This window comes from Alligator mississippiensis, chromosome 8 (assembly GCF_030867095.1).
Source record: "Alligator mississippiensis isolate rAllMis1 chromosome 8, rAllMis1, whole genome shotgun sequence".
NCBI lineage: Eukaryota > Metazoa > Chordata > Crocodylia > Alligatoridae > Alligator > Alligator mississippiensis.
This window is the reverse complement of record NC_081831.1, coordinates 19748911-19774720: the sequence shown is the minus strand read 5'-3', so window position 1 is coordinate 19774720 and position 25810 is coordinate 19748911. Positions and strand designations below refer to the sequence as shown.

The 25810-nt window shown below is 46.7% G+C and overlaps 1 protein-coding gene across 1 annotated transcript; it reads right to left on the bottom strand.

The window, feature by feature from the left end:
- Window positions 1-192: 192 nt before the first annotated feature.
- On the bottom strand, window positions 193-25753 carry LOC109282742 (cilia- and flagella-associated protein 52-like). Its single transcript, XM_059732196.1, has 14 exons — window positions 25640-25753; window positions 25166-25362; window positions 21974-22110; window positions 20781-20909; window positions 18958-19057; window positions 18383-18499; window positions 11405-11505; window positions 9597-9767; window positions 7300-7448; window positions 6697-6842; window positions 5420-5571; window positions 4867-4969; window positions 3087-3198; window positions 193-713 (listed from the first exon to the last, which is right to left on the bottom strand). Exons 1-14 carry the CDS (start codon window positions 25722-25724, stop codon window positions 538-540), a joined length of 1875 nt encoding a protein of 624 aa, XP_059588179.1. The 5' UTR covers window positions 25725-25753; the 3' UTR covers window positions 193-537.
- Between the last annotated feature and the right edge of the window lie 57 nt (window positions 25754-25810).

Below are 25810 nucleotides of genomic sequence, written 5' to 3'. Positions count from 1 at the left end.
GATGCTCAACTGGAGACAATGTAGAAAAGCCTCATTTTCAAAAACTATAAGCTCCAACCCTCTGAGAAACAGGTCCCTTTATGTACTTTTGAACCTCTTCATTAAAAACTTAAATCTAAAGGGTTTCACAATTACATTTCTGGCTTGAAGCAGAAAGACCTTTTTGCATAATTAGAACCAGACAAACAAAAATGAACATAGAACATTGTATTTATACAACAAGTTATTCATTGTGAAGAAGGAGGGGGAGAGAGAGACTTGGAATTGTCCAGAATATAGTAGCAGGGCACCACCAGTAATATAACTTCCTGAGCCTGATTTTCAGAAGAGGAGAGCGCCTCCAACTGCAATTGAATCAACAGGAGTGCTTTGTATTCTGAAACTATCAGTTTTACCAGGTACTAAAAAGGAAAAGAGCCTGGCTAACTCATACTAGACAGGATCAAAATAACCCTTCCCTAGTAGTAGGATTTTTTGCACATTTCTAAATAGTGTCAACCTTTCTAAAAACTGGTATTATAGTTTCTGTGCCAACTGTTAGTGCGAGTGTGGGTATTTCCATCGCAGGATAGCACCATCTGCACTCACACTCACGATGTACTTGTTCCCAGGGCAGATCTTGAGTCGTCTGATGCTGCCACTGTGACCCACACCAACATGAGTCACCTCACCTGTATTGTAATCCCACACTTTCACCAGATGGTCATCACCGCCTGCATTATGCACAAAGGAAGAACAGGTGGTTACAGTGCTTCCTTCCTTTCTTTTTTGGGATAATTCTGTCCTGGCTTTATGAAGGGAAAAGGGTGGGATACACTGCCCTGAGCCCTGCAGTGGCAATGCACTTTCTGTCCCATGAGGCACCCCACAGCTGCAAGCCATGCCCCCCACTGCATGGCCACAAGCCACGCCCCTCAGTGTGGGGCGTGCCCGCTGGCTGCGGTTGCAGGGCGTGCAGGGCAGGAGGCGTGGTGCACAGGTGTGTGGGGAGCTGGCATAGGGGCTCATGGGCAGTGCCCACCAGCTGCAGCATGTGGCCATGGGGAATGCTGGTGGGGTGGGGGGTGGTGGCTGCAGGGGGAAGTGGGAGCAAAAGTGTCAGCTGGCTGCAGCACATGGCTATGGGGTGGGTGCCACGTGCCCTGCATGCATCCTGCACTGCACCCCGTGCCATGCAGCCAGTAGGTGCTCCCCCTGCCACTCCCCTTCGCTGCGTCCATCAGACGCATGCCAGCTCTTGCCCCACCCCAGGTCCACTCCCCATGCCACATGGCTGCAGTCGGCAGGTGCTTCCTGTGCCATGGCCACTCCCCACACCACACTGTCTGCACGCCTGCATCGCATGCGCCACATCACACCAGCCCTGCTGTGAGCCCCACTCCCCACCCTGGGGCTGATCCCTGCACCAGGCTCTGTGGCTGTGTGCCCCACCCCCATGCAGCCACGCACCATGACCCTCCTCACGCAGAGCAGCGGGGAGGGGAGATGGAGCAGGGCTGGACCCAGAGTAGCAGGGGTAGCAGGACACAACCCAGAAGGGCAGCAGGAATGGCGGGGGGGAGCTGGGCAGGACCTGGAACAGTAGCAGGGTGGGGAGTGGGACAGGACCTGGAGTGGCAGCAGGGGGTGGAGAGTGGGGCAGGACCTGGTGCGGTGGTGGGAGGGGAGGGGAGGGCAGGGCTGGACCCACAGTGGTGTGGGGTGGGCGCAGGGTCGGATGCAGGTCTCCACGACTGCTTCTCTCCTCCCCGCGTCATTCATGATGGGTATTTTGCTAGTTCTAATATAATAAAAACCTTAGTCTGTCTGTCTGTCCGTAGCTTTATGAGCACTCTGATTGGTTGTCTTGGCAGCCAATCACAATGTTCACTGAAACAACCTGAGCGCTCTGCAGAGACAGACACACACAGCAAAGTGGCACCACGACAGTAGGGACTGAGGGGCCGGAGCCCTGCTGGTTTGCCCCCACTCCCCCTGGGCCCTGTTCCCTGGAGGCAGTGGCAGCATGGGGTGCTGGCAGTGCGGTGCTGGCTTCAACCCCCACTCTGGCCTTGCCGTCGCATCCAAGGGGTGGCCTTGCGCCCCTGCCCCCAAGCCCTGCTCTTTGGAGGCGGTGGTGGTATGGGGTGCTGGTGGCACAGCACTGGCCTTGCCCCCGCACTCTGGCCTTCCTTCTGCATCCAAGGGGTGGCCTTGCCCCCCACTCCCCTGCTCCTTGAAAGAGGCGGTGGTGATGCTGGCCAGCTTCATCCCTGCCGTCATGGCAGCACTCCATTTCTGGCAGAGAGGCCAACGGGGATGGACTGGCACAGCACAGCATTGCCATGACAGAGGGGATGGAGCGGGGTGGAAGTGGGGGCGAGGCTAGTGCTGCACTTCCAGCACCTCACGCCGCTGCCGCCTCCAAAGAGCAGAGCTGGGGGTGGCAGGGGAGAGGGCCAGGCCACCCCTTGGATGAGGCGGTGGCACAGGGTGCTGGCAGTGGGCCCGGATGGTGGGGCAATCTTCCCCCCTGTCCCACTTCTGGCAGGCGATGCAGGATGGTGGGTAGCAGCACTCTGTCCCTGCCCTCCCTCCCAGCAGGGAGAGATGGGAGAGGGATGGGGTGGGGGTTCCTGTGGCAGCACACCCCAGCTGTCATGCTCCCCTCCTCCGCTGCCACCACTGCCACCAGCCAGCTCCAACAACAACTGGCAGAGGGGGAGGTGACGGGGAGAGGGGGCAGGGAGGCAGGGAGAGGGGGATGTTGCGTGCAGCTGGACATGGACAAGCAGCCGCATGGAGCACTGCGTGGCAATGGCCACCACTATATGCAAGCTCCCCTCCCCCCGCTTTTCCTGGGAGACAGTGGCAGTATGGGGTGAAGCAGCAAGGGGTGGGGAGAGCATACAGGGGCACACTGGGATCGGCAGGGGGGGCCCACAGGGCCAGATGTGGGGGGCGAGGGGGGCGCATGAGACTGGAAGTGGAGCAGCAGCATCATGGGATGCTGTGTGGCGGCACTCCATTGCTGCCTGCCACCCAGCCCCATCATTTATGACGGGCAATTTGCTAGTTTTTTATTAAGATTCTTCTCATCCACATACCTGTAACAAAGTGAGTCCCATCAGATGTAATGTCCATCCCATTAATGGAGCCTTTCACAGAGCCTTCCAGTTCTCTGATCACAGAACCATCAAATACCTCCCACCATCCAATCTAGAAACCAGACCAGCAAGGAAGTTCAGTTATACAGAATTAGCGTGATGATTTCCATTGCTTCTGGAAGATGTGTTTAGCACTGTCCATGTTACATAAATCATAAGTAAAGTGTGGGATCCGGTGTCTGTTTTACCTAATGGGTCCTATTTTCCTAAGGGAAGGCTATGTTGGTTGGCAAGGCCTGCCGTGATCACAGCCTGGCTCAGAGGTGTAACCAGCTAGTATTGCACGCTAGCCAATCCTCCCTCCCCTCCACCCGGACTTCACCCTTCCCCTGCAGCATCCTTGCAGTTCCTCTGGCTCTGACTCTGGAGGCTCTAGCAGCTGGGCGGACAGAGCAGCGGCAGTGGCACAGGAGCAGCACCTGGAGTTTGCTGCTGCTGCTGAGGGGAGATGTCACCTCATTTTTTTGCCACCAACATGTATGTTGAGCAGCCAAAAAGATGCTATTTTTTAGCAAAAAAGAAGAGATGACATATTTCCTCAGCAGCAGGAGCTATACTTCCCAGAATGCCCACTCTCACACATACATGCATGCACTCACGCACACATGCACACACATACATAGCACCTCTTGTGACAAAAACCCTCTAGGGCCAGTGGCTCTGGCCCCTCTTAGGTTTTTTTTTTTCCCTTTTCCTTTTCCTTTGTCCTCTCACATGTCTGTCAACCTGGTTGCCCCAGGTTACTGAGTACATGACCTGGCTCAGGTAAGAGAGGGTGGATCTAGGCTCTCTATTGTTCTGAGTTCTGACCTCATGACATGGGGGCTAGGCTTAACCTAATGTACCTCTGACAGGTAATGCTGATGCTTTTCAAATTGATTGGCTGGCATCAAATAACACTTGTCCCTGACTGGGTCCAGGTGGTGAGGTCAGAAAGGTTATAAACAGGGTCCCTCCATCTTGGGGTACAGGGACATAGATGCATCTTCTGGTCACTGAATCAGGCTGAAGCTGTGTAACTCCAAAATCCTCTGAATGTTGCTGTGAGTAACTTAAGTGGTAGCCAGTAACTTAGACCTAAATGTTCTAGACGCATGCTAAAGAGGTCAAAGAGTCTCTTATACTGTTTAACTCAAGGCAGTTTTTCTTCAAGGTTCCTTTTAACTTGTATTCCTTCCTTAAGACCTCCCCCTCCAATCAATAAAGCTGTCTATCATAGCAAGCCAGGCAGTAAATGTTTGAGAGGGATTGGGCAAGCCTTTTTGCTCCCTTTGCTTGGCTGACTAAACGAGGCTACTTTCTGTGCTTCAAGCTAAAGGAAGCACCCCAAGATCTCACGGTGGGTTAAGCACCCTCAAGATCTACGAGGCCTGTGTACCCTGGGGGGCACAGAACCTGAAAAAAGACCAGACCCTGGGTGGTGGCAGCAGTTACCCCAGGCTTGCGGGTGTGCTCCAGGAAGGGAGTCGATCAGACAGAGGCACCCCAGGGGAGGCACCCGAGGCTTGGCATTTGGTTGGGTGCAGTGAGCAGGGTGGGAGGAGCACCCCTCTCCCCTTAGGCAGTACTCAAGGCTCTGCCCTGCCTATTTACCTATCTTTATGCTCCTGGTCTGGCTTGATTCTGTTTGGAAGCCGAACCCCCAGTCAATGACAAAACTTGCTGCCATGCCCTTGGGTCTCTGAGTTGCTTCAAGCTGACTTCCTGTGGTTTTACTTACATTTCTGTCTGTTCCACTTGTGATTATCTGGAATTCTTCAGGATGGTAACAAACACACTGGAACAAAGTGTTGGCCAGGATCATCTGATTCCTTATAAGACGTCTAGAAAATACCCCCAAAGCAGCTTGAGTCAGAGATTTATCCAAACTGCTCACTCTGCCTGAGCTAACTTCATCTACTGTGCACAGCAGACATCTCCTTTGCTCAGACACTGACATACGTTAGTCTGAGATTGGAGTTCTCTGAAGTCTGTTTCATTTTGGGACACAAATTAACTGAACAACATACCTACTCTCCCTAAGCTATTCCTCCTGTCTGTCCTATTCCCTACTGTGACTGCTTCATAAGAAATTGATGTATAAAGCAGGGATGGGTATCATAGTGGGAAAAAGCTTTCTTTCAGGACAGCATGCCTAGGGGAGAGCTTGTATCTTTAGGATATACTAGCTGGGTGGTGTCTTCTACCAAGACCTTCACAAGAACACCCTCTTCTTTTCTAGGCATGCCATAGTTGAGAAGGGCTAAACTGCTGAATAAGGGTCATTTCCTTACACGAGATCCCAGATGATGCATGTTCCATCAAGGCTGGCTGTGATACACTCCAGGTTGTTCTTCTTAATCTTAATGCAAGACACAGCAGAGATGTGTTCCTTCAAAACTCCTTCTAGCTTGCGTGTGTTCTGGCCAATTTCCCACACCCTCACCTGAAAGCCACCAGCAAACAACATTGTAAGGCCTTCTTACTGAGCTACAACTAGCTCAAAAGACACTTTTGATCCCTGGGTTCTGTGCATCTCTTGTAAGATTTGCTGAAGCTGAATGAAATGCTGCATTTTTTCCACTTCCTTTAAAGTTACTGGTGGATCTGACCCAAAATCCTGAATTCAGGTCTCAGCAGTGTAGTCAACTGAATTCAGGAAAGCAATTCTTGAGCTTTAATCCCAGGGCACCATGGGCTTGACTTTCAGCAAGTTATTTAACTGTGCCTCAGCTTATCTTCGACAAATCAGGAGAGACTGATACAGTACCTATGATGCTTCATAAGAGCATTGTGAAATCAAATCATTTTGAAAATGAAGTAGACCTCAGCTTAGCTACTGAGTTCAAAGGAGCAGGATTTTGTCCTTTTGTGCTCTGAAGTTGTGTTTTGGAGAGCTGCCAAATTCCCCTTAAGTAATGGAAAATGAACTTCCAGATCTCTCTGAAATTTGCAGCCTTAGCATTTGGATTATTGATTTTGATGGAAGTATTAACATTTCAGATTGCCTTTTTGCTTGAGTGACGTATATACTCCCTGCTGTTATTGGACTTTCCTTCTAGCTTTAATTTTTTCTAGTACTGGTCTTAGATTGGAAGATCTTCTGGCAGGTACCATGCCCTCCTGCATGTAGGCATACAGCAGCTAGCACAATGGGGCCAGGGCTGACTGAATCCTCCAGGTACAATCCATCTACCTAACCTGATCTCTATCACCACAGTACCCGAACATCTCACAGACTTTGCCATCTTTACCCTCTTCACACTTTTATTGTTCCTAATGTGCTGATGGGAAACTGAGGCACAGAAAGACTAGGGGCCATATTTTCAATGGTATTGAGATGTTTAAGACCCACTAAAATCAATGTAACTATAAAGGTGAAGATTAGCCCTTTGAAAACACTGGGACGCCGTTAAAAGTCTAACCCTCTGCACATGTCAATATAGCCGTCCCTGTGTTCCCAGGGAGGGATGGTGCTAAACATGCCCAACCCACCTGTTCAAATTCTGACTGGCTGGTTGAAGGTGTTACCAGCTATAGTTATGAAAGCACAGCTGTTTCACTGCATTACCTGCCCTTCACCTCCTCCACTGATGATCCTTTTACAGTCACTTGTAGCAGCGATGGCTGTGACTCCCAAACTATGCGCATTGTCAATCACATACATCAATCTACCAGTCTCTGGTGTGAAGGCACGGATTTTCCCATCATTCCAAGCTGATGCAATAAAAAAATAATTAATCATGGCAGAATAACATCCTTCATATTACTGTACCCTCCCTAGGGTCCTCCTCTACACTGCCACTCTCAAGAACTGAATTGCAGTAGATCCCGTCCTCTTACTCTGCAGAAGGCAATGCTAGTGGATCTGTATAAATGGTTCTCCACCCACATGGCCTCAACATCCCTCAGCTGACTTTGGTGTGAATTACTGTGAAGCTGGGCTCTATGACATGCTAGAGTTCACATCCTCTTCTGGTTCCCCAGATCTTGTCTTCCTCACACATCACTTCTGCTGCGCCTGAGGATCTCTCCAGCTGAAATGCCTTTTGGTCACTGGGATGAATCAAACAAGTTGAGTCTTTGGCCCTCCCCCATTCTATTCTAGCTATGTTTATTAACATCCGAGAACAGTTTTGGACTGAAGCTAAATACAGAGGTCTCTGACCGTTACCTGAAATAATGCTTTTGCCATCCCTCATGAATTCAATGGCATGGCAAGTCATATTGGGGATAGTGATTCGTAAAAGCTCCCTGTTTTCTGGGGTGTGCCACACGCGGATGTCACTCTTGGAGCAGGTAGCAAATAAGTCAGAAGTTCCCCTATGTAAGGCAGAGGGGCAAGTGAGTGAGGACTAATCAGAGTTAGATGCATCCTTATTAGATCTTAATTTCCCCATCACAGCTAGGTGTTCTTTGTTTCTGATGTTTAACTGTAGTCTTCTCTGTAGAAGATACCATAGTTAATTATGAAAGACAATTTTCATTCTGTACTCTTAACTTTGTAACAAGTTCACCTTTTGGGATGGAACAATTTATGGGAAAGTTTAACTTAAGACATTACAACAATGTAATATAATGTGTCACATTGTCAAACACGAAATTGTAAGCAATGCCCACGGACCCAAAAAAATCACTTTCGACAGCTGTGTTATTTGGATATTAGATGATGTTCAAAGTTTTGGATTAGAGATCATGAATGCAGCCACATCTGCAAGGGTTGCTGGTTGTAGCTGACATAGGTAGATGAGGTTCTTTAGGTAAATGTGATGTCTTTTATTAGACCAACTCAAATAGTTGGAAAAATTCTTCTTAGCAAGCTTTCGGGTATAAATACCCTTTGTGAGGCTGAAAGTATCTGCAGCTGGTGTGTGCTCTTCCTGGATGGAATGAATGCCCATTTATGTATTCATATATATTTATATACATCGTATGTATATATAGTCCAAGATTTTTGTATCCAGTAGGTTGATGAAGTGAAGTTTCTAGACTTGTCTACAAAAGGTGTTTTATAAATTCTCTTTGAGGATTAGAATTGAGAAATTGGAGAGAGAGTGGTTGTCTTGTGAGAAGTGTGCACCCACAAGTAGTTGTGTATTTTTGTCTTTGATAGATTTTCATTGTGCATTCATTGTGGTGCGCAGTTGTTGTTTGGTTTCTCCTACATACTTTCCATCAGGGCATTTGGTGCACTGGATGAGATATATTACATTTCTGGAGTGCAGGTATAAGATCCAGGAATGGTGATCGTTCTGTTGTGGGTATAGTTACTGTGGAGATGATGGAAATGTGTTGGAAGATTTTATATTTTTTCCCCCGGTATGGTCTGGATCCATTCAGTGAGCTTTGGCCCATAGGAATTTTGCTTCTGGTGAGGAGGCTGGTGAATCTCCAATCTCTCAGGGAATTTACAAAATACCTTTTGTAGATGAGCCTACAAACTTAACTTCATAAATCTACTGGATACAAAAAAACCATGGACTAAGTATGACAGACATTGGCTTTATGGCACATTATAACCTGCCTACCATCTGATAACCCCAGGTAACCTGTCTGCTATATTCTTCCCCCTTTCCTCCCCAACCCTACCTTTCTCTTGCCTATTGTCTCACAGGGCCTCTGATCGCCCCTGCCATGCATTTGCATTTTCAAACCAGTATTTTGCATACTGGCTTCCATTCTACCCAGGAGAGAACACAAAGAAACAAACTCTCCCTGTGCCTGAAGAAGGGTGTTTGTACCAGAAAGAATAATTTTTCCAACTATCTAGTTGGTCTAATAAAAGATATCATATTTACCTAAAGAACCTTGTCTGCCATATCTGCAAGTATCAGCACCACTTAAGACAATAAATACAAGAAACATAGAAAGATGCATTGCATGCTAAGATATGGATTAGTGAAGGGCCTCCTGGCTTAGGCTTCATGGCATTTTCCCCAAGAGTATGGTATAGGGCAAGGGTTGTTAAACTACAAACCTGCAAAATCTTTGGACCCAGCTTGCAGATGTGAGAACTCAGTGGCAAGGGGCTTTGGCTGTGGGCAATGTTTCCATGCTGCCATAGAGACAAGCGTTAGCAGCAGCTGGGTCCTAGTACTTGCCCTTCTTTCTGACACAGGGTAAGTAATTCTGAACTGCATCTGGAAAAACTTGTCTACCCCTGGTGTAGGGTGTTAACACTGCTGTTACACAAATTTGTGTAATTGCAGTGCTTCAGTTTAAAATTCTTCCTGGAGGTTTGATCCATTACTTATTTGTCACTTCCTGAACAGCTTTCTAATTCAGCAACTAACCTGGCTGCACTGAAATGCTGGATGAAGTGACTCCTACATGCAAATCAGAATCTAAATTCTATGAGACTTTGGGAGTCACCTGGCTAAAAAGTGTTGTACAGGTATCTCCACCTCCTCCCACTCTCCCTCCACACCTCCTTTTTCAAGGGTAAAAAGACTCTCCTCTACTTATCCTTACAGGGGAAAAATGATGTCATTAATTGCTTCATTATGACAGGTGGCAATGCATTCCTCTTTAAACTCAGCGAAGTTAATTCGGTAAATCTGGGACTCTTCTGTTCCTGCAAAGAACTGGTGACCTTGACCTCTGCGTGTCAAGGAAGTGACACCACCTTGGACCTGAATTTTCCTGTTAAAATAAAACAGAAGTTTGACCTGATCTTGATACTGATTTTTCTTATATTCTTCTCCCTCCCCTCCTCTTGTATTTGGCTTCTACTTTGCCTTCATCCCCTACCATGCTCCATAACAAAAGGCAAGAGTCTTGTCAAGACCAACACTCCATTTCCTGTCAAATTCATTAGCACTTCATGTTATCTGTAGTACAGCACAGACTAAAAGCACAAGCACATACACACATTTCTTTGGAGCAGGTTGTAGATAACAACACACCTTTGCCTATTTTTTTTAAATAAAGCGCACTTCAGTAGCATTTACTCAAGAGTATACCAGGCAGTTTAGATGCTTTGGGAAGTTTAAGCCATATATTGCTAAGCTTTCAGAAGTGCCTACCTAAGTTGCCTATGCCAACAATGCAAAATGAGTAACTGCGTGCACATTCCTTGCAAAACTAAGGATGTCATCCTCCCGCTCTACTTGGCCTTGGTGAGACCGCAGCTGGAGTAGTGTGTCCAGTTCTGGGTGCTGCACTTCAGGAAGGATGTGGAGAAGTTCGAGAGTCCAAAGGAGGGCCATGCACATGATTAGATGTCTGAAGAGCAAGTCATATGAGGAGAGGCTGAAGGGCATGGGACTGTTCAGCCTGGAGAAGAGAAGACTCAGAGGGGACATGGTGGCAGCCTAGAAGCATATTAGGGGCATACTGGGGGAGTATCTGTTCAACAAGGCACCCCTGGGGAAGACAAGAAACAATGGGCATAAACTGACTGAAGATCACTTCAGATTGGACATAAGGAAAAACTTCTTTACAAGCTGAGTGCTGAGGGTCTGGAACACACTGTTGGTACAGTCATCCACCCTGGGGATCTTCAAAAAGTGTCTTAATGCCCACTTTGCTGGGGTCATCTGACCCCAGAAGTCTTTCCTGCTCGAGTGCAGGGGCACTGGACCCAGTGATCTTGTAAGGGCCCTTGAAGACCCTAACATCTATGAATCTACAAATCACATAGTGGGGAATGATGCCAGCAACTCTGTTTTGTAATCACAGTAGAAGGGTCATAAGTAATTAGGCACACATTTGTATACATTCGTTTATAAAGCTATTGACAAAGCCCTTTTTTAATCCAGTGTCCTCTTACAACTACTTGTTAACTTCAAGGGTCATAGCCTCAGCTGTTGTAAAATGGTGTAATTTCATTGACTTCAGAGAAGCTACACAAATTGACATCTATATAAATTATTTTAAATGAACTAGGAGTATTTAAATTAACATTTGCAAAGGAATAGAACAACTCTATGCAGGACAGTCTTCAAGAGGAGACTGGACAGACACCCTGCTGGGATCATTTGATTTCAACTGTATTCCTGCCCAGAGCAGAGGAGTTGGACTCAATGATCTTTCGAGGTCCCCTTCAGTCATTAATTTCTATGATTCTATATTTCAACCAGTGTCCACTTTATTTTATTGCCCATTTCAACAGTGTCTACTTTTGCTGAGAAAATGGAAAAAAACATGAGATTTCTCTATTACTTAAAAAGTATCGAAACTGGTATCTGGACTGTGCTCTGGAGTGTGTACATTACTGCCCCATCACATTGCCACTCTGTACCACTACATCCTTATGGTACTTCAGTCTACAGACTCACTTGATTGATTTGTAGTTTGAGCCTTTAAAGAGAGCTATAATCCCTCCTCCGGTGCCGACTACTAAATCTCCTGTCTTCAGCAAAAGCAAAGCTGTGACTCCCTAGGAGAAAACAGGATTAACACACAATTGTATTGAAGCGGCATCTCTTTATTGATGCAGCTGTGTTGAATAGCACAACAGAGTCTTTGCCATGCTCCCTGGGGCAGCCCTTACACATCATTCAAATATTGCTCTATTAGCTTCCCTCCACTGTACCAGGTAAAAAGTAGTCTCTTCAAAATGAAAATGGAGAAAGCCTTTATTAGATATAGGTATATTAAAAGTCAGTGTAAAAATGTTAACGTATAAAAAAGGAAGCAATAGCATTGCACCTACAGAGGTAGTGGAACAAAGTATGCATACACAACTTTACCTTATTGTATCATTCTCTGTTATTGCCTAAATTCATTCTTTCATAGCTTTTCTACCCCCTTTTAGATATTACAAAAGTACGTAAGAACTGACATTTACTGGGTCAGATTATAGTTCCATCAAGCGCAGTATCCCATCTCACACAGCAGCAGAGATGGGAGGGAGGAAACAGCATGACCAGAATTTCCCACCCCCTGCTTCTCCCCCATTGCAGCGTTCAGCAGCCACAGGTTTAGGAAGTTCTAATTTGGAGGCTGCACCCCAGTCTACCACGCTCCATATCTATTAATGGTCCTTTCCTCCAAGAACTGGCTTAGTCCCCTTTGAACTAGGTGAAGCTACCAGCCCCCACAACTTCTTGAGGCAATGAATTCCACAGGTTAATCACTCACTGCGTGAAAAAGCATATCGTTGTTACTTTTAAGCCTACTATCCAGTACTTTCACCTCTGTCCCCTTATTCTAGCATTGCAAGAGACAGTAAATAATACATCTCTATTTACTTCATCTGCACCATTTAATATTTTGTAAACCTCTATCATGTTCCCCCTCAAGTCTCTTTTTTCTAAGATGAAAAGTCCTAGTCTATTTAGTTTCTTCTCGTATGACAACTCCTCCATACCCCTGACCATCCTTGTTGCCCTACTGGAACAATACAGTGTAGAATTCAGCCTAAACTTTCTTCCCCAAAACTATTAGTTTTTTTCTGTAGGACCCCAGTTCCCACGGTGCCAGAGAACCATTTTCTTCTTCCTTGTGTGGAGGGTGGGGTGAACGAGCCAGTCTCAGTGGGCCTGTAGCAGGAGCCCAAGGCCTGTTACTGAAAAGGGGAAGGCACAGCAGGCTAGCCTAGCTGCCTACGTAGGCAGGCAGCTGGGCCAAGGCTAGTGGCACAGGAATTACCTGGGGGAGTAGTGCAGATTTCCAGGCAACCAGAGGATAAAGGTTGCATGCAGACAGGCTAAACTGCAGCATGAGGGCCAAGCTGCCCGTTAGATGGAAGGAGAAACCCCTGTGTGGGACTGGGGTGTCACCTGACCAAAGAGGACACGGCTCCAGGGCAAATAAACCCAGCACCTGGAGGAAGGCACTCAATCAGGTCTGGTGCATTGCAGGGAACAGCTCCAGGAGACATCCTGGCAAGCATCAAAACACCCTGAGAGCAGAGAGGCAAGAGCTCAAGGGAAGGAGGGCTGGCAAGACCTTTTTACCTGGAGTGGGAGAGGTTTTGTCTGAAAGCAGTGGTAGTGGTTTGCATTTTGTCTTAGTTTTATACTGGAGGACTGAGTTGTGGCTGTGGGGGAGGTATGGAGGCCACAGGGGTGCCTGAGGAGCACCCACCTTAGAGCTTTGTCTGGATCATGGACTTGGGGGCAGGTGGGGGGACTACAGCTTTGCCTGGGTCAGGGACCCCAGGGGCTCAGCCCCTGGGAGGGTAAGGACTCTGTTGGGAGGCTGAAGCCCCAACAGAGGCATTCAGGCCTGAGAGGGCTAAGTGTTGTGGTGGAGCCAGGTGGCCTGATACTACATACCATCTGAGAGGCCTGGGCATGGCTAAGGGGGTAGACGGAGACCACAAACACAGTGCATAAGATGCCTGGTGTCCCAGGGCACCAATTGGGCCAGAAGAGCCACAACAGATTGTTTGAAGGGCAAGTAGGCAGTGGACTGGACCCACTCTGGGCCTTTGGGGCAGTCTCCCAAACTGTTTGAGCAACATCAAGGTAGGGCAGACAAAATAACAGGGAAAGCCCCCCCCCCCGAGTGATTGGACTGAGCAGCAGCCACATGTCTATCAGGGGGTGCCACAGCACCTCTGGGCACAGGTCCTGTCACATGGCCCTCAGGAATTGCTCAGCAAAGGGTTTCAATATGAGATGACAGATTAGTCCACCAAGGGTCCCTACTACCCTGGCAGAGAATGGGAAGAATTGGCTAAAGCACCAGACTGGAGACAGGAAATCAACTGTGTCCCAAGGTGTGCATCAGATCTTACTTCATGTATTTTGGAAAGTCAGAATAGTTCTCTATGAGAAACTCAGGTTTTGTTTAAATAAAAAATGTTTCTAGCCTTCACACTGGGTGTGTCTACATGTCCACAAATGCACAGTGCCTACTGTACTTTTAGTACTTGTATAATCAAGTATGAAATAATGTGCAGTACAGCAGCCTACTGCACATTTAGCACAATTGCATGCTTTTTGTGATGCATAATGCACAGTAGACTAATACTACTCTGCATTAGCATATTTGCATGGTTTTTGCCATGTGCGCTACTGTGCAGTAGAATTAATCTACTGTTCATTAAACATATTGTGGGTGTGCCCACTGTGATGGAAAGCAAGGAAACATGACTTTTTAAAGGTCAAAAACCAGAAGGAATTTAAAGAACACAACATTTACTGGTTAAAAGGAAATTTTTTGTAGTCAGTCTCCTGACTTTTGGGAACCACAGTTCATGACTCTTGAACAAATGGTGTTGGCAATACAGTGCACTGTCTATCTACAACTCCTGGTATTCCCAATGCATCTCTGACGCAAATATTGGCTTGACTCAACCGTCACAACCCAAAGTTGTGATTTTTGTTTTGTGCGTGCTTTGGCACTGCTAAATTATTTTCCCGCCAAATTTGTAGCTTTCTTTGCAGTGTGCATTTCTTTTGCATCTGAGAAATGCTCGTTGCAAAGAGTTCCCGCCATTTGTATTAGAATTCGAGCCACATTATTGGCTAGTTCTAAATTATGCACACGTGGCGGCTAGTGATTGGCTTGCTAGCTGTATAAAAAGCTTGAGTGGTTTCCGCCCAAGTTGGAGGACTCCACGAACACCAGGAGGAGGGATCTTCACGCTGTGTGAAGATCTCTAAGCGCTGCGGAGCCTATCGGACCCAGCGCATTTCAAGCAGGCAACAGAGGTCTGATCAACCTCTAGCCTCTCCCCGTCGCCGTTCGCAATCCTCGACGTATCCCTTTTCCTGCGTGCAAAAGGATCCACGGAGCTTCAACAACTCCGTGGGAGAGACCCGAGCTTGTCGTAGTCCTCAAACGAGGATTTAATCGGAGCTGTGCCTGGAAAACTGTCCAGCCTACGCCGCGACCATCTTCGGTGTAAGTAAACAATCTTGAATAGACCACTACATGTCTGTGACTAATTCTAGCGCGCCGCCTGTTTTCTCCGACCCCGCGTGCCCGGGCTGCTGGCCACAGCCTGCGCGCACAAAAGGGCCCCGGATCGCTCCCAGCCCGCACATCAACCACACTTGTTTTTAGGAGTAAACACAACTTCCAAACAGCAAGCCCACAAGACCTTAGCCTGGCGAGGACTGAGGCTTAGTTATGGATGTGAGGAGAAGCCCAGCCAGAGACAGAAATAGCAAGGGCACTTTAATTTTTCACAACCAAGTGGGAAGCTGTAAGAGAAGAATCCAGACAATACAAATTATAGTGCAAGTAGTTTGAATTTGGACACACTGCTTTTGTCCAGTTACCCAGATGAATGGAATCACTTGTATTAATATTAATCCTGCTTATGTTTCGTGGAAAACATTTTAAAATTCTTTCCAAAGAGACAACCATCTATGTCACATTATTTGTGCTTCTTTTTGTTAAAAAAGTACTATTAAGCTGTTTTATGTTGTCGTCCTGTGCATCAGCTCAGTAGCAACACTGGGGCTGCTGAAGTCTCTCCACCCATTCAGTTTTCATGGTCCAATATTTGCCAAGGTCCCAACTGGGTGGCTTGTACCTCTAGCACCCAGGATTCCCAAGCATTCTACCATCCCAGTACCAGCCAGGACATGGACTGGTTAGCCTCCAAAATCAGGCAAAATTGGATGTATTCAATCTAGCATAGCTGTAAGCACTAGCAAACATCTGCATGGAAACACATTTCTAACCTAACCCAATCTAGCCTAAACAAACTTGTTTATTTCTAATGTGTTGATTGGTTTCAGTAGCTTCTCTCACTTGATGTCACAGCTCTTTGACACCATGGACATGATGCCTAATCGTGGAATGTCTTACACACCGGATTTTATACCATCACCTAGAGAACAACAGCAGAAAGAAAGCCTGTTTTCATGCAAATGTTTTCAGCAAAAGAACAAGAACAAAGAAGGAAAATCAAAAAATATGATCCAGAAGCAGAACTGTTTCTAAACAGAATGTTTTTCAAAGTTTTCTATGAAGCATCAGCCGTTTTTTGAGTCCCTTGTTAACTCATCAACTATGGTTTTGATCTACTACTGCACAGCTCTTTATATAAAAAAGCTCAGTTTCAAATACCCTTTGGGTTTAGAGTTATAGCAGGTGGAGGCACTACAAATTAAACCTGTGACTGTGGAGAACATACACAATTACAGCTCTTGACTATCTGCTAACAAATTTGCACTTTTATGGCCCTCTCTGCACTACTTCAAGTTTCCTGGGTGTCATGTTTTAATTTCCCTATTTGAGATTGAAGTTGATACCACAAACAGTGAAAATTAAGCATCCTTAAATAGTCAGAACACATTATTAGACATGCCAATATTGGCATTTGATTTCAACACTGCCTTTGTAAGTGGGCTCCTTTCCTGTCAAGGCTTTTCTTTGAATCATGAGTAGATAGCTTTATAATCTACGTTTGTTGTTCATGAAGCCAAGCAGCTCATATTAATAATGCAATAAATACTGTTTTATATCCTTTTGCAGATGAAATGCAAAGCATGGTGGAGGGGTTTAAATATTATCTTTTATTATTTACTTTTTACAAAAAGAAAACCACTGCTTTGAAGTATGTTGATTACAAAGAAAAATCACAAACCAAATCAAGCCGATCCATCTCCCCAGTGAGATCCTCTCCTTTCTGTACCATTGCAGTCTCTTCCAGACTTCTTTGCTACACTAAGGTCTTCCCCTTCAAGTTCTTTTAAAGACACTTCTCCAATGCAGACACTCCTGATAGTTCTTAGACTGTCCTTGCCAGTCACACACCTCACTTCTTACCTGCTTTACAGATGCTACTAAGCAAATGGGATTTCTCTGCTTGGAGAAAGCATGCAGGATGAGAATTCAAAAGACTTTTTAGAGTGTAGACCACAATCTAAGCTGAGCTCTCCAGGAGATTTTTTTTTCAGTGGGTGGTAAATGTGAACTGAGGAAAGGTTTAATGTCACACCTAGGATAGAAAAGGCCTAAATTTATTTCTTGTGTAAGCAAGAGGGGCAACATTACTGTCTTTGTTCTTCCATAAAGTGTGGCATGTCTTTGAGGTGCAGACCTTTCCTGCTGTGCTGCAGGAATTATGGTTTGTACTCCTCCCCAGTACAGACTGAAGGGTGGGACTGACGTGCATGGGGACTATGACGTACCTCATAAAGTAATGGGGTAAGTGCTTGAGGAGATCCGAGGGGAATTCTGAAGTGGTATCTGAACTCTGGTTGTGGCCACAAAGCTCAGCACTAACACAGCTCTGTCCTTTAGTGGGGACACTGAGACTTGTGGCTACTAATCATGAAATCCTAGAAAAACAGAGAAGGAAGGAACTTCAAAAGGTCATCTAGTTCCTCCCCCAGCTAAAGGCTGAATCATCCTTATTTAACCCATCCCAGACAAATATTTGGTAGAAATACCTATAATACTTCTTCCCCTTGTGCTGTACTCTCCTTCTAATACATACTGATTTGGAGCTAGTTTCTGGGGTGGACAAGGATGGCCTTATTTCTCCACTCCCAAAGGCCTTGGAGGTTACTAGAAACTGGACAAGTAAAGAGTGCATTCTGTTGTCTCAAGAAATAACAGCTCTCCTCCTCCCTGATCAGGCACAGGGGAAGTGATAGGCACCATGCCTAAGGGAAGGTTATTTTCCTCTTTTCCCAGCTGTGTAGCAGAGAAAGGGAAAGAGAAAGGTCAAGCCAGCAAGAGAGGTAGAGTGGTGGCTGCCAGGAGAGGTACATCAACTACCCAATGCCACTGAATGTCACTTGGAGAAATTCAAATAGCCAAATACTGCCCAATATTCAGTCAGTTCCACAACTGTTGTCTTCCAGTTTGTTTTCCCTACTTTTTAGGTTCTATTCAGTATAACTATACACGTCAGGTAAAGTAAGCAACAAGTGAGCTAAACAAAGAGGAGGAAATATCTGCATGAGGAAGTTCCTTTTTGTTTGTGAAAAGGGATCCCCTTGGGGCTTTAATTCTGCGTGGTCAAAATCAGGAGTGTTTGCATTTGTTTTTACCCTGGTCTCCCTGTATCTTTATCTCATATTGAATTTGATAAGAGAGACTCTGTGATAGCACAAGAGCTGTGGGCAAAACCCATCTCTGGGAATACACTGAGAAAGAACAGAGTCTGAACCAGGTCTTTGAACTCAGTGCTAACTATACCCTTCATAAGGAACCAATAGCACAGAGCTGGGATTAGTTTTCTGAGTCAGTTCCGTGGAGGCTCTCCTAGAGGAAGGAATAATGTACTGCTTCCACTTACTAACAAGAAGTGAAGGGGAAAGGGAGGCAGGGGAATAAATTGCATGAGAATCTGTTGGAGTTAATAAAAGTTAAAACAAAACCCCATGGTTGCCACTCACCAGGCTGAACTTGTCTTTCATAGGTCCGTAGTCACTCATAAGTTTGCTTTTTGTATTCAGTTTCAGGATGTCACCGCTTGTAGTCCCAACATAGAAGTAACTATCATCATCTGCCATCTGGGGGAAGGTGTAAATAAGGAAAGCAGGATCAGCTATCTAGATTTATACCATGGGAAACTTTGCAATGTATTAGTGGCTACACTGTGGTGTATTGCCAGGATTTCATTTGGACTGGTGTATATGAAGTGTGTGTCCAACACCACAAACAGATCCAGATCTCTGTTGAAGGTAAGACATTTTTCTAACTAAAACTTGACAATGTTCATGAGCAGAAAAATGATTTTTTTCATGCCAGAACCTCTGGCTAAAAGTTGGCCTGATTCCTTTCAAAAACACTAAAAACAATTGCTTGTCTGGAGAAAAATATTATGGGGTACAGTCTCCAAGGTTTAATATTTTTACACTTATCATGATGTTACAACTGATAAATATACCATCACTACAAATGGTTAGGATAACCTACAGGTCTATTGAGACATACTCAGCCTAACTACACATCTTTTGCTGAAACTTACCATAATACATGTGATCACTCTCTTGAGCTGCCCTGTTTGGCATTCAGTTGACCTGATTTTTCTGTTTGGTAAATCCAGTTCCCATACTCGAATGGTCCCACTGTAGCCAAAGGACACACACATCACAATTGAATTCATACATGCACAAATCTTTGAGACCTCGGAATAATGCACTGTTGAAAAAGACCTTCAGTATGTTCTGCCTGGGGTCTGTCATCTTGTTAATATAAAAGGAAAAAAGATACAATTCCAGAGAAACAAACAAAAGAAAACAAAAAAATAATCCATTGCATCTGTAAGGTAAGTTTCTGATGACTTTCATCAGGTTAGCCAACAACAGCCCAAAAGTGCAGAAGTATATACTGTAGTCATGGGGACAAACCACCTCAGTATCCTCCCTTCCCCGGTTACACATACACAGGTGGGACCTTGTGGATTCTCTTAGTTCTGAATAGATTGGAAAATAAACTATCCAGGGCAATTCAAATAACTTCTCAGTACTGCAACTTCACTGCAACCAGACATCACCATATCTATTACACAAAAATATTGTATTAAAAGAAAATCAATGCTGAAAAGTCAAGCACTCAAAATTTAAGAAATGCCAGAATTTAGACAGCATTTATGATCTTAATTCAGTCTCCTTATCAGCATGTGTTATGATGCAGGCTTAAAGTATATAAGCAGCTATGGGTTTTTGTCACAGGCTGCTGCCTCATACATTGTACGACTATTATAATTATTTCACAGTACCAGTACGTAAGACAAGATATCAATTAGAATTGTTCTATTGCTGAACAATAGAGACATTGTAACAGAGGGCATAAATGCAGTTTCATTCTCTGTTTCTACCTGCTAGCAGAGAGCATAACTGAAGAGCTTGGGTGGGGTTGTGAGGTGTTTACAGTGATAAAACAAAAAAAGAGTGCCACTAAAACACGACTGCTGCTTTCTCTTTCCTCTTCCTTTACCCCACACTCTCCCCAGCTCCACTGTGTCCTTTATTTCATTCCATTCATGGCCCATCCCTACCTCATGTCATGTCCATTTTTTCTTTGACCCATTTAGCAATCATTCAAAAAATTCAGTTCCAATTTCTAATGGAAAAAAAAACCTACCAGAACCAACAAGATACATGGATGGACTGACAAGCAAGAACATTTAGGCCACAGATCTTACTCTCAATATGTTTTTGTCTCTTTTTTTAATATGTTGTGTAAAACATCTTGCAATTCTGGGTGTCATGGCCATGATTTTAAAGAGCACCCAAAAATCCCACTTATTTTAATGGAAGCTACAGGATTTCAGTATCTTTGAAAACCAGGTCAGATACAAGTAATAATGCATTCATCCTGCTGCAATGACAGTTTTGCACTGAAGGGCTCTCTCACACTGTTGCAAGCCAGTGGCTAGAGGATGCTGCTGGTGTAGGTAAGAAATAAACTGATGACCTGCAAGGTGTTACTATTCTTACATTAATAAGCTGTTCTTCAGAGTCATTTGCTGACTGCTTTTCTCATGTAAGCACTAGGAAGAACATATGGGGAATGAGTACAAACTGCTGCCAACAATCACAAAAGTCGCACACTGCTTCTTGCATATACTGATTTAAAAGCTTACGCCTATGCGTAGAACAAGCAGAAATGCCTCCTGGGGATAAGCTGAGATAGTCAAAGGCCCCTAACAAAGCAATAGGAAAAAACATTAACACTGTTCCTTAAGTTTCCTGCCACCTAAATAAACAGTTTTTGTAAAAGGAAATATGTTTGTGAACTTTTGTCCCTCAGAAGCACTTCTTTCTCCTCCTGTAGACAAAACCTTACTTTCCAGCACTAACGAACATCTCATCTCTGCATCTGGAAAAAGCCAGGACAGCAGCATTTCCAGCACTTTGGGCAGAAGCAGGACTGCCACAGATGGCATCTCTCTTAGCTATGCTCCATACGACCACACTGCAAAAAACAGAGGAGGAGATTTGGCGTCAGCTTATTTGAGTGGCTTGAAAACATCACAGATCAAAATGAGCAAGGCCATCTTTCCAGCCTAGACAAATAAAAGACTGGGGTCACTTTGCAGATAGTTTAACCAAGGGAAACTTTCAGCTATGAATTATCTACAGAGATATATGGACTTACAATTCACTTCCCTGTTCATACAGTAGTTTAATGATTTTGGGCACTTGTCTCAGCATCTAATGACCATGATTCAAATCATGTCTTCTGTTATCAGTAGAAATTGATTTGATGGGTCTAATCCTGTTCTCACCATAAAGACACTACCCCAAGGGTGTCTTAACATATGGCCCAAATGGAACAGTTCCACCCAGCCTGCCAGTACTCCGGCAGGGTACTGGACATTGGGGATGGGGCTAGTGGGGTGTGGCCAGCTGCAGAGTTTGGGGTGCCTGGACACGGATGAACATGGCCAGCAGCAGCAGGGGGTAAGGAAGGGCTGTGCAGACAGCAGTGATATGTCAGGCTTTCAGGACTAATTTACTGTGAAATACCATATTTTATTGCATAGAACACACCCCCTTTTCCCAGAAGCCAGCTGATGGAAATTGAAGTGGACAGTATATGTGAGAAATATGGTAAGAGCAAGTTCTGCCATTTAAGGGTGAAACCAAAAGCAAAATCTGTACAGATCCACAGGCAGCAGAACAATGAGCAGGCTTAATTCATTACCTACTTAGTTACTTAAAACAAGGACAAATCTTTTTGCATTTATTCTGACTTTGAAAAACATGGTGTATATAATATTCCAGGGCATGCATATGTGAGAAAATATGATGTATGCTGTGTAAGCTGGGAGAAGGTGTAAATGACACCAGCTTAGTCTCCTGCTTTTTGGTGTTTACTAGAAACAAGACTCACAACAGGATGAGGGGGCGAAGCACTGGAGCCCAGTAGCTTGTTTCAACCTCAAATATGGAAGCTGTCTCTCTCTCACCTGGCCCATAGCTTACAAGGCCAGTCAAATCAGGAAGGAGGGAGAGTCAATATTTAAAGCTTCTTACTTGCCATCATCCTGGCCTCCCAGTGACACCAAATAAAGGTCATTTGGAGAGAAGGCCAGTTTTTCTACTTTTCCCTTGTGAAGTGACAGCCGGGCAAGCAGCTCTTTCTTCTCGTAGTCCCACAAAATTATATCTGCCTGAGATCCAAAGAACAAGGGGTCAGAACAAGAGTAGTATTCAGAATGTACTTTGTTGCTTTTGTAGCTAAGCACCATGATTCAACGATGTCAGTCTAAAGAACATAAAAGCAGCCTTCTTTCCAGCCCAGGGCTCCAGAGGTTTACATACTGTTCAGATTAGCCCCATTCAGACACCAGATTTGTCACTTTAATGAATGTGTTTCATTTTGAAATCAATGTAATGACAGGGCCAACAAGTACTAAAAGAACATTTGAATTATATTTTAAAATTCTAATATAATAAAGGGCTTAGTCTGTCTGTGCGTCTGTCTGCTTGCAATGCTTTTGGGCAACTGTGCATGTGCCGCCAAGAGGGCTGGCAGCAATTGGCTGCAGGGGCTCTGCCTCCTCAGGCAGGGAGGTGGGAGCCTTGCTGTTTTGTGGGAGGAGGCGGAAACGGGCGGCGGGGAAGGAGGAGCTGCTGCCACCTCCTCAAATGGAGGGAAGCCCCGCTGCTCTGCTGGAGAAGGCAGGAGGGTAGGCAGTGAGGAGGGAGCTGCTGCCACTGCTGCTGCCACCTCAGGCAGAGGGAAGCCCCGCTGCCCTGTGGGAGGAGCCAGTGGCGGAGGACAGGCTGGGGAAAGGGAGCTGCCATTGCTGCCATCACCAGTTCCTCGGGTGGAGGGAAGACCTGCTGCTCTGTGGGAAGAGGCGGAGGCGGGTGGGGGGACGGAGAGGGAGCTGCTGTGCCAGAGGCTAGACGAGGCGGTGGTGGAGGGACTGTTTACATGGCCAGCCTCAAAGGGTGAAGGGTGGGGGGGCATGTAAACACTCCCTGAAACGCTGTCATTCACGACAGGCAATTGGCTGGTCGTATATAATGCTACAGTTTCTTCCTTGCCCTTTTCAAAGAGCAAACGTATTAAACTTCACTGAAAGCCTGTGAATAGGCAAAAGTGAGGCACAAAGGTGAGATTTTCAAAAGTATTAGACATCTGAAGATGCAAATAGTTGCCTAGTGGGATTTCAAAATTCCTTAATGTAGAGGTACACTGATACATTAGTTCATATTGTATCAGCACTGATAAAAGGAAAATTGACATTCTTGGCAATTGGCTTTTTTTTGGCTGATGTGATCAATAATGTTACCAATAAATGCTACATGCATGTATGTAGCCACAGCATGCATGCAGCCAGGAATGCAGCCTGGCAGCTTGGAGAGCAGTGTCTGGCCAGTAAGTCTGGGGGGAGGGGCATGGAGGAGAGAAGGAGTGGGGGTGGGTGCAGATCAGGGCCCCTGCAGTGAGAGAGGGAGCTGGGCTGGAGCAGGGGCAGGCACTGTCCAGCTGGGATGGAGCAGGGTATGGAACAGAGCTGCAGCTTGTCGGGAGGTGGGGAGGGGGGACAGCTACCAGCCACTGCATGCACCCCCAGGGGAGGCATGCGGGGCACGTGCCCTCCCAGATCTGTGTACAGGGCAAGGGTGGGCTGCTGCTGTGTCCTCGGAGCCAGAGGCTGCACCAGCCTCTTCCTAATAGAGAGGCTAGATCTGAGCCGCGCCCCCAGATGAGCCACAGCTCTGTCCCATGCCCCGCTCCAGTTGTGCAGCATCTGAGCCTGCTCCTGCCCCGCCCCACTCCTTCCCTCACTATAGGGGCCTTGATCTGCCCCCTCCCCAACGCACCTTCCCTTCCACAGCACAGCCTTACCAGCCAGACACTGCTCTCCATGCTGCCGGGCTGCAAATCGGCAATTGGATCGGTATTGGCCAACATGGCTGGTTAATAATTGGCCATCTGTATTAGTCCAAAAAATCTTTATTGGTCCACCCCTACCTTAATGCAGGAGTTGGCAACCTACAGGCTGTAGGCCAAATGCAATCTGCGATCCAATTCATGTTTTATGAATAGTGCACTGATCCCCTGTTGCAGCCTAGCAGTCAGATCACAGTCAAATTTTCCATTCTGCATTTCTTGAACAGCCAGCTAATCTGCTTGCTGCCAGCTCCTGCAGAGGGCTCCACACAATTCCAGCTCCAGCTCCACACAGAAAGCTGCTTTCTCCCCCACCAGCTGCAGGCTCTGCTCACTAAATTAGCCACTCTAAATTGTCTCTCACCAGATCTTTCAGGAAGGAGGGCAAGAGATCACCCCTCTGCCCAAAGCAGAAACTGGGGTGCAGCAGGGGATGGGTGGTCCATGGAGCTTGCAAGGGGTGGCTTGCCATTAAGATACCGTTGCCTTGCCTTAAGTGACTTTCGAGTCACAGTCCCATTTTTAAGAATCACTCAGTCATGTAGCAGTCTAAAGTCCATTATTAAATGCCCAGGTCACTTCTGAAAGTGAGACTTGAGCTCCAAAGTCACAGGCATTTTTGAAAACATGAGACTTGTTTAACATCACATAGAGAGAATCAGAAGCAGATCCAAGCATGCATTCGTCATGAATCCCAGTCTCCTGCAATAGCTTTCCTACCTTAGCATTTGTTTTCCCCTCAAAAACAAAAACTTCAGCTATTGTTTAAACCAGTAGTGTTTGGCCTTTTGGCCCTGTGAGCCAGATGAGTGCCTCAGAGCCAGGCTGCAGGCCAGACTTGGCCGTCCGTGGGCCAGATCTGAGCCTGAGGCCTGGCACCAGCTGCTCCCTGCCCCACATGCAGGGACTGGGTGGTCCTGGGGCCTGGTGCTGCCTCTGCACCCTGGGATCTGGTGCTGGATCCAGCCTACAGGGCCTGGGGCTCCCCACGGGTCTGGAGGTTTGGCAGCAGGGGAGTGGTGCCACTGCTCTCCCACCACCAAATTTCCAGACACGTGGCGAGACCCACTGGCTAGATGACAGGGCCCCGTAAGGTGGCTGTGGCTCACGGGCCAGAGGTTGAGTGCCCCTGGTTTAAACAACCAACAGCTCCAGACAGACAGTGTACACTGATGTAGTTACAAGTAACAGGGCTAGTCCCACTAAATCCAATGGGGCAAAACACACAAAAACGAAGGGAAAAATCAACCCTGCAAGGAAGAGGCAGATTTCCTACTCGTGGTTTGTAAGAGCTGCCGTGTTTTTAAATTGTTACCCACCTTAAACCCCATGAAGGTGACCTGGCCAGAAGCAATGTAACGTCCGCTCGGAGACACGGCAACACAGGACACATTGTTCGTGTGACCGTGCAGGAAGCTCTGGCTGTTGTTCAAGCTTTCAATAACCACAGTGCAGCCCAGCGGATAGATGAGGTGCTCTCGATCGGGGTGGCAGGTCAGACCTGCGTAGATATACCCTGGAAAGGAAAGGGATCAAAGGGACGCGGCTGCTTAACAGCTCCGCGGACTCTTCAGCACGCACCTGCCCGGGGCTGCGGCCCCAGGGCTCCGTGGCTCTGACTGCAGGGATCCGCAGGGCAGGGGGCGGGCAGGGCGCGGGGAGACGGTTTCGAGCACGGCAGCAGCAGGGATGCCTGCCTCAGCGGCTGGGAGGCAGGGGAGAGATGCACCCTCACCGCCCGCGAAACGCAGCGGGGAGCGGGAGGGGGCCAGGAGGCGGAGGCGGGCCCGCACCATTGAAGCCGATGACTGCCTGCAGCTCCAGCTCCAGCTCCAGCTCCTGCGCCTCAGGCTCCGCAACCTGCTGGGGCGCCGCCATGGCTGTGTACAGCGGTCGCTATGGCAACCGCGCCTGCGCCTCAGGTCTCGAGCGGCGGGGCGTGTCCCACGCTTGGAGGTGGGGTC

Coding starts and splice junctions, on each gene's coding strand:
- LOC109282742 (XM_059732196.1), bottom strand. CDS start 25,724: ATGGCGGCGCCCCAGCAGGTTGCGGAGCCTGAGGCGCAGGAGCTGGAG. Junction 19,058..20,780: donor ATGTTCGTTAGTGCTGGAAA/GTAAGGTTTTGT, acceptor CTTTGGCTACAG/TGGGACCATTCGAGTATGGG. Junction 11,506..18,382: donor TGAAAGACAAGTTCAGCCTG/GTGAGTGGCAAC, acceptor GTTTTCTCCTAG/GGAGTCACAGCTTTGCTTTT.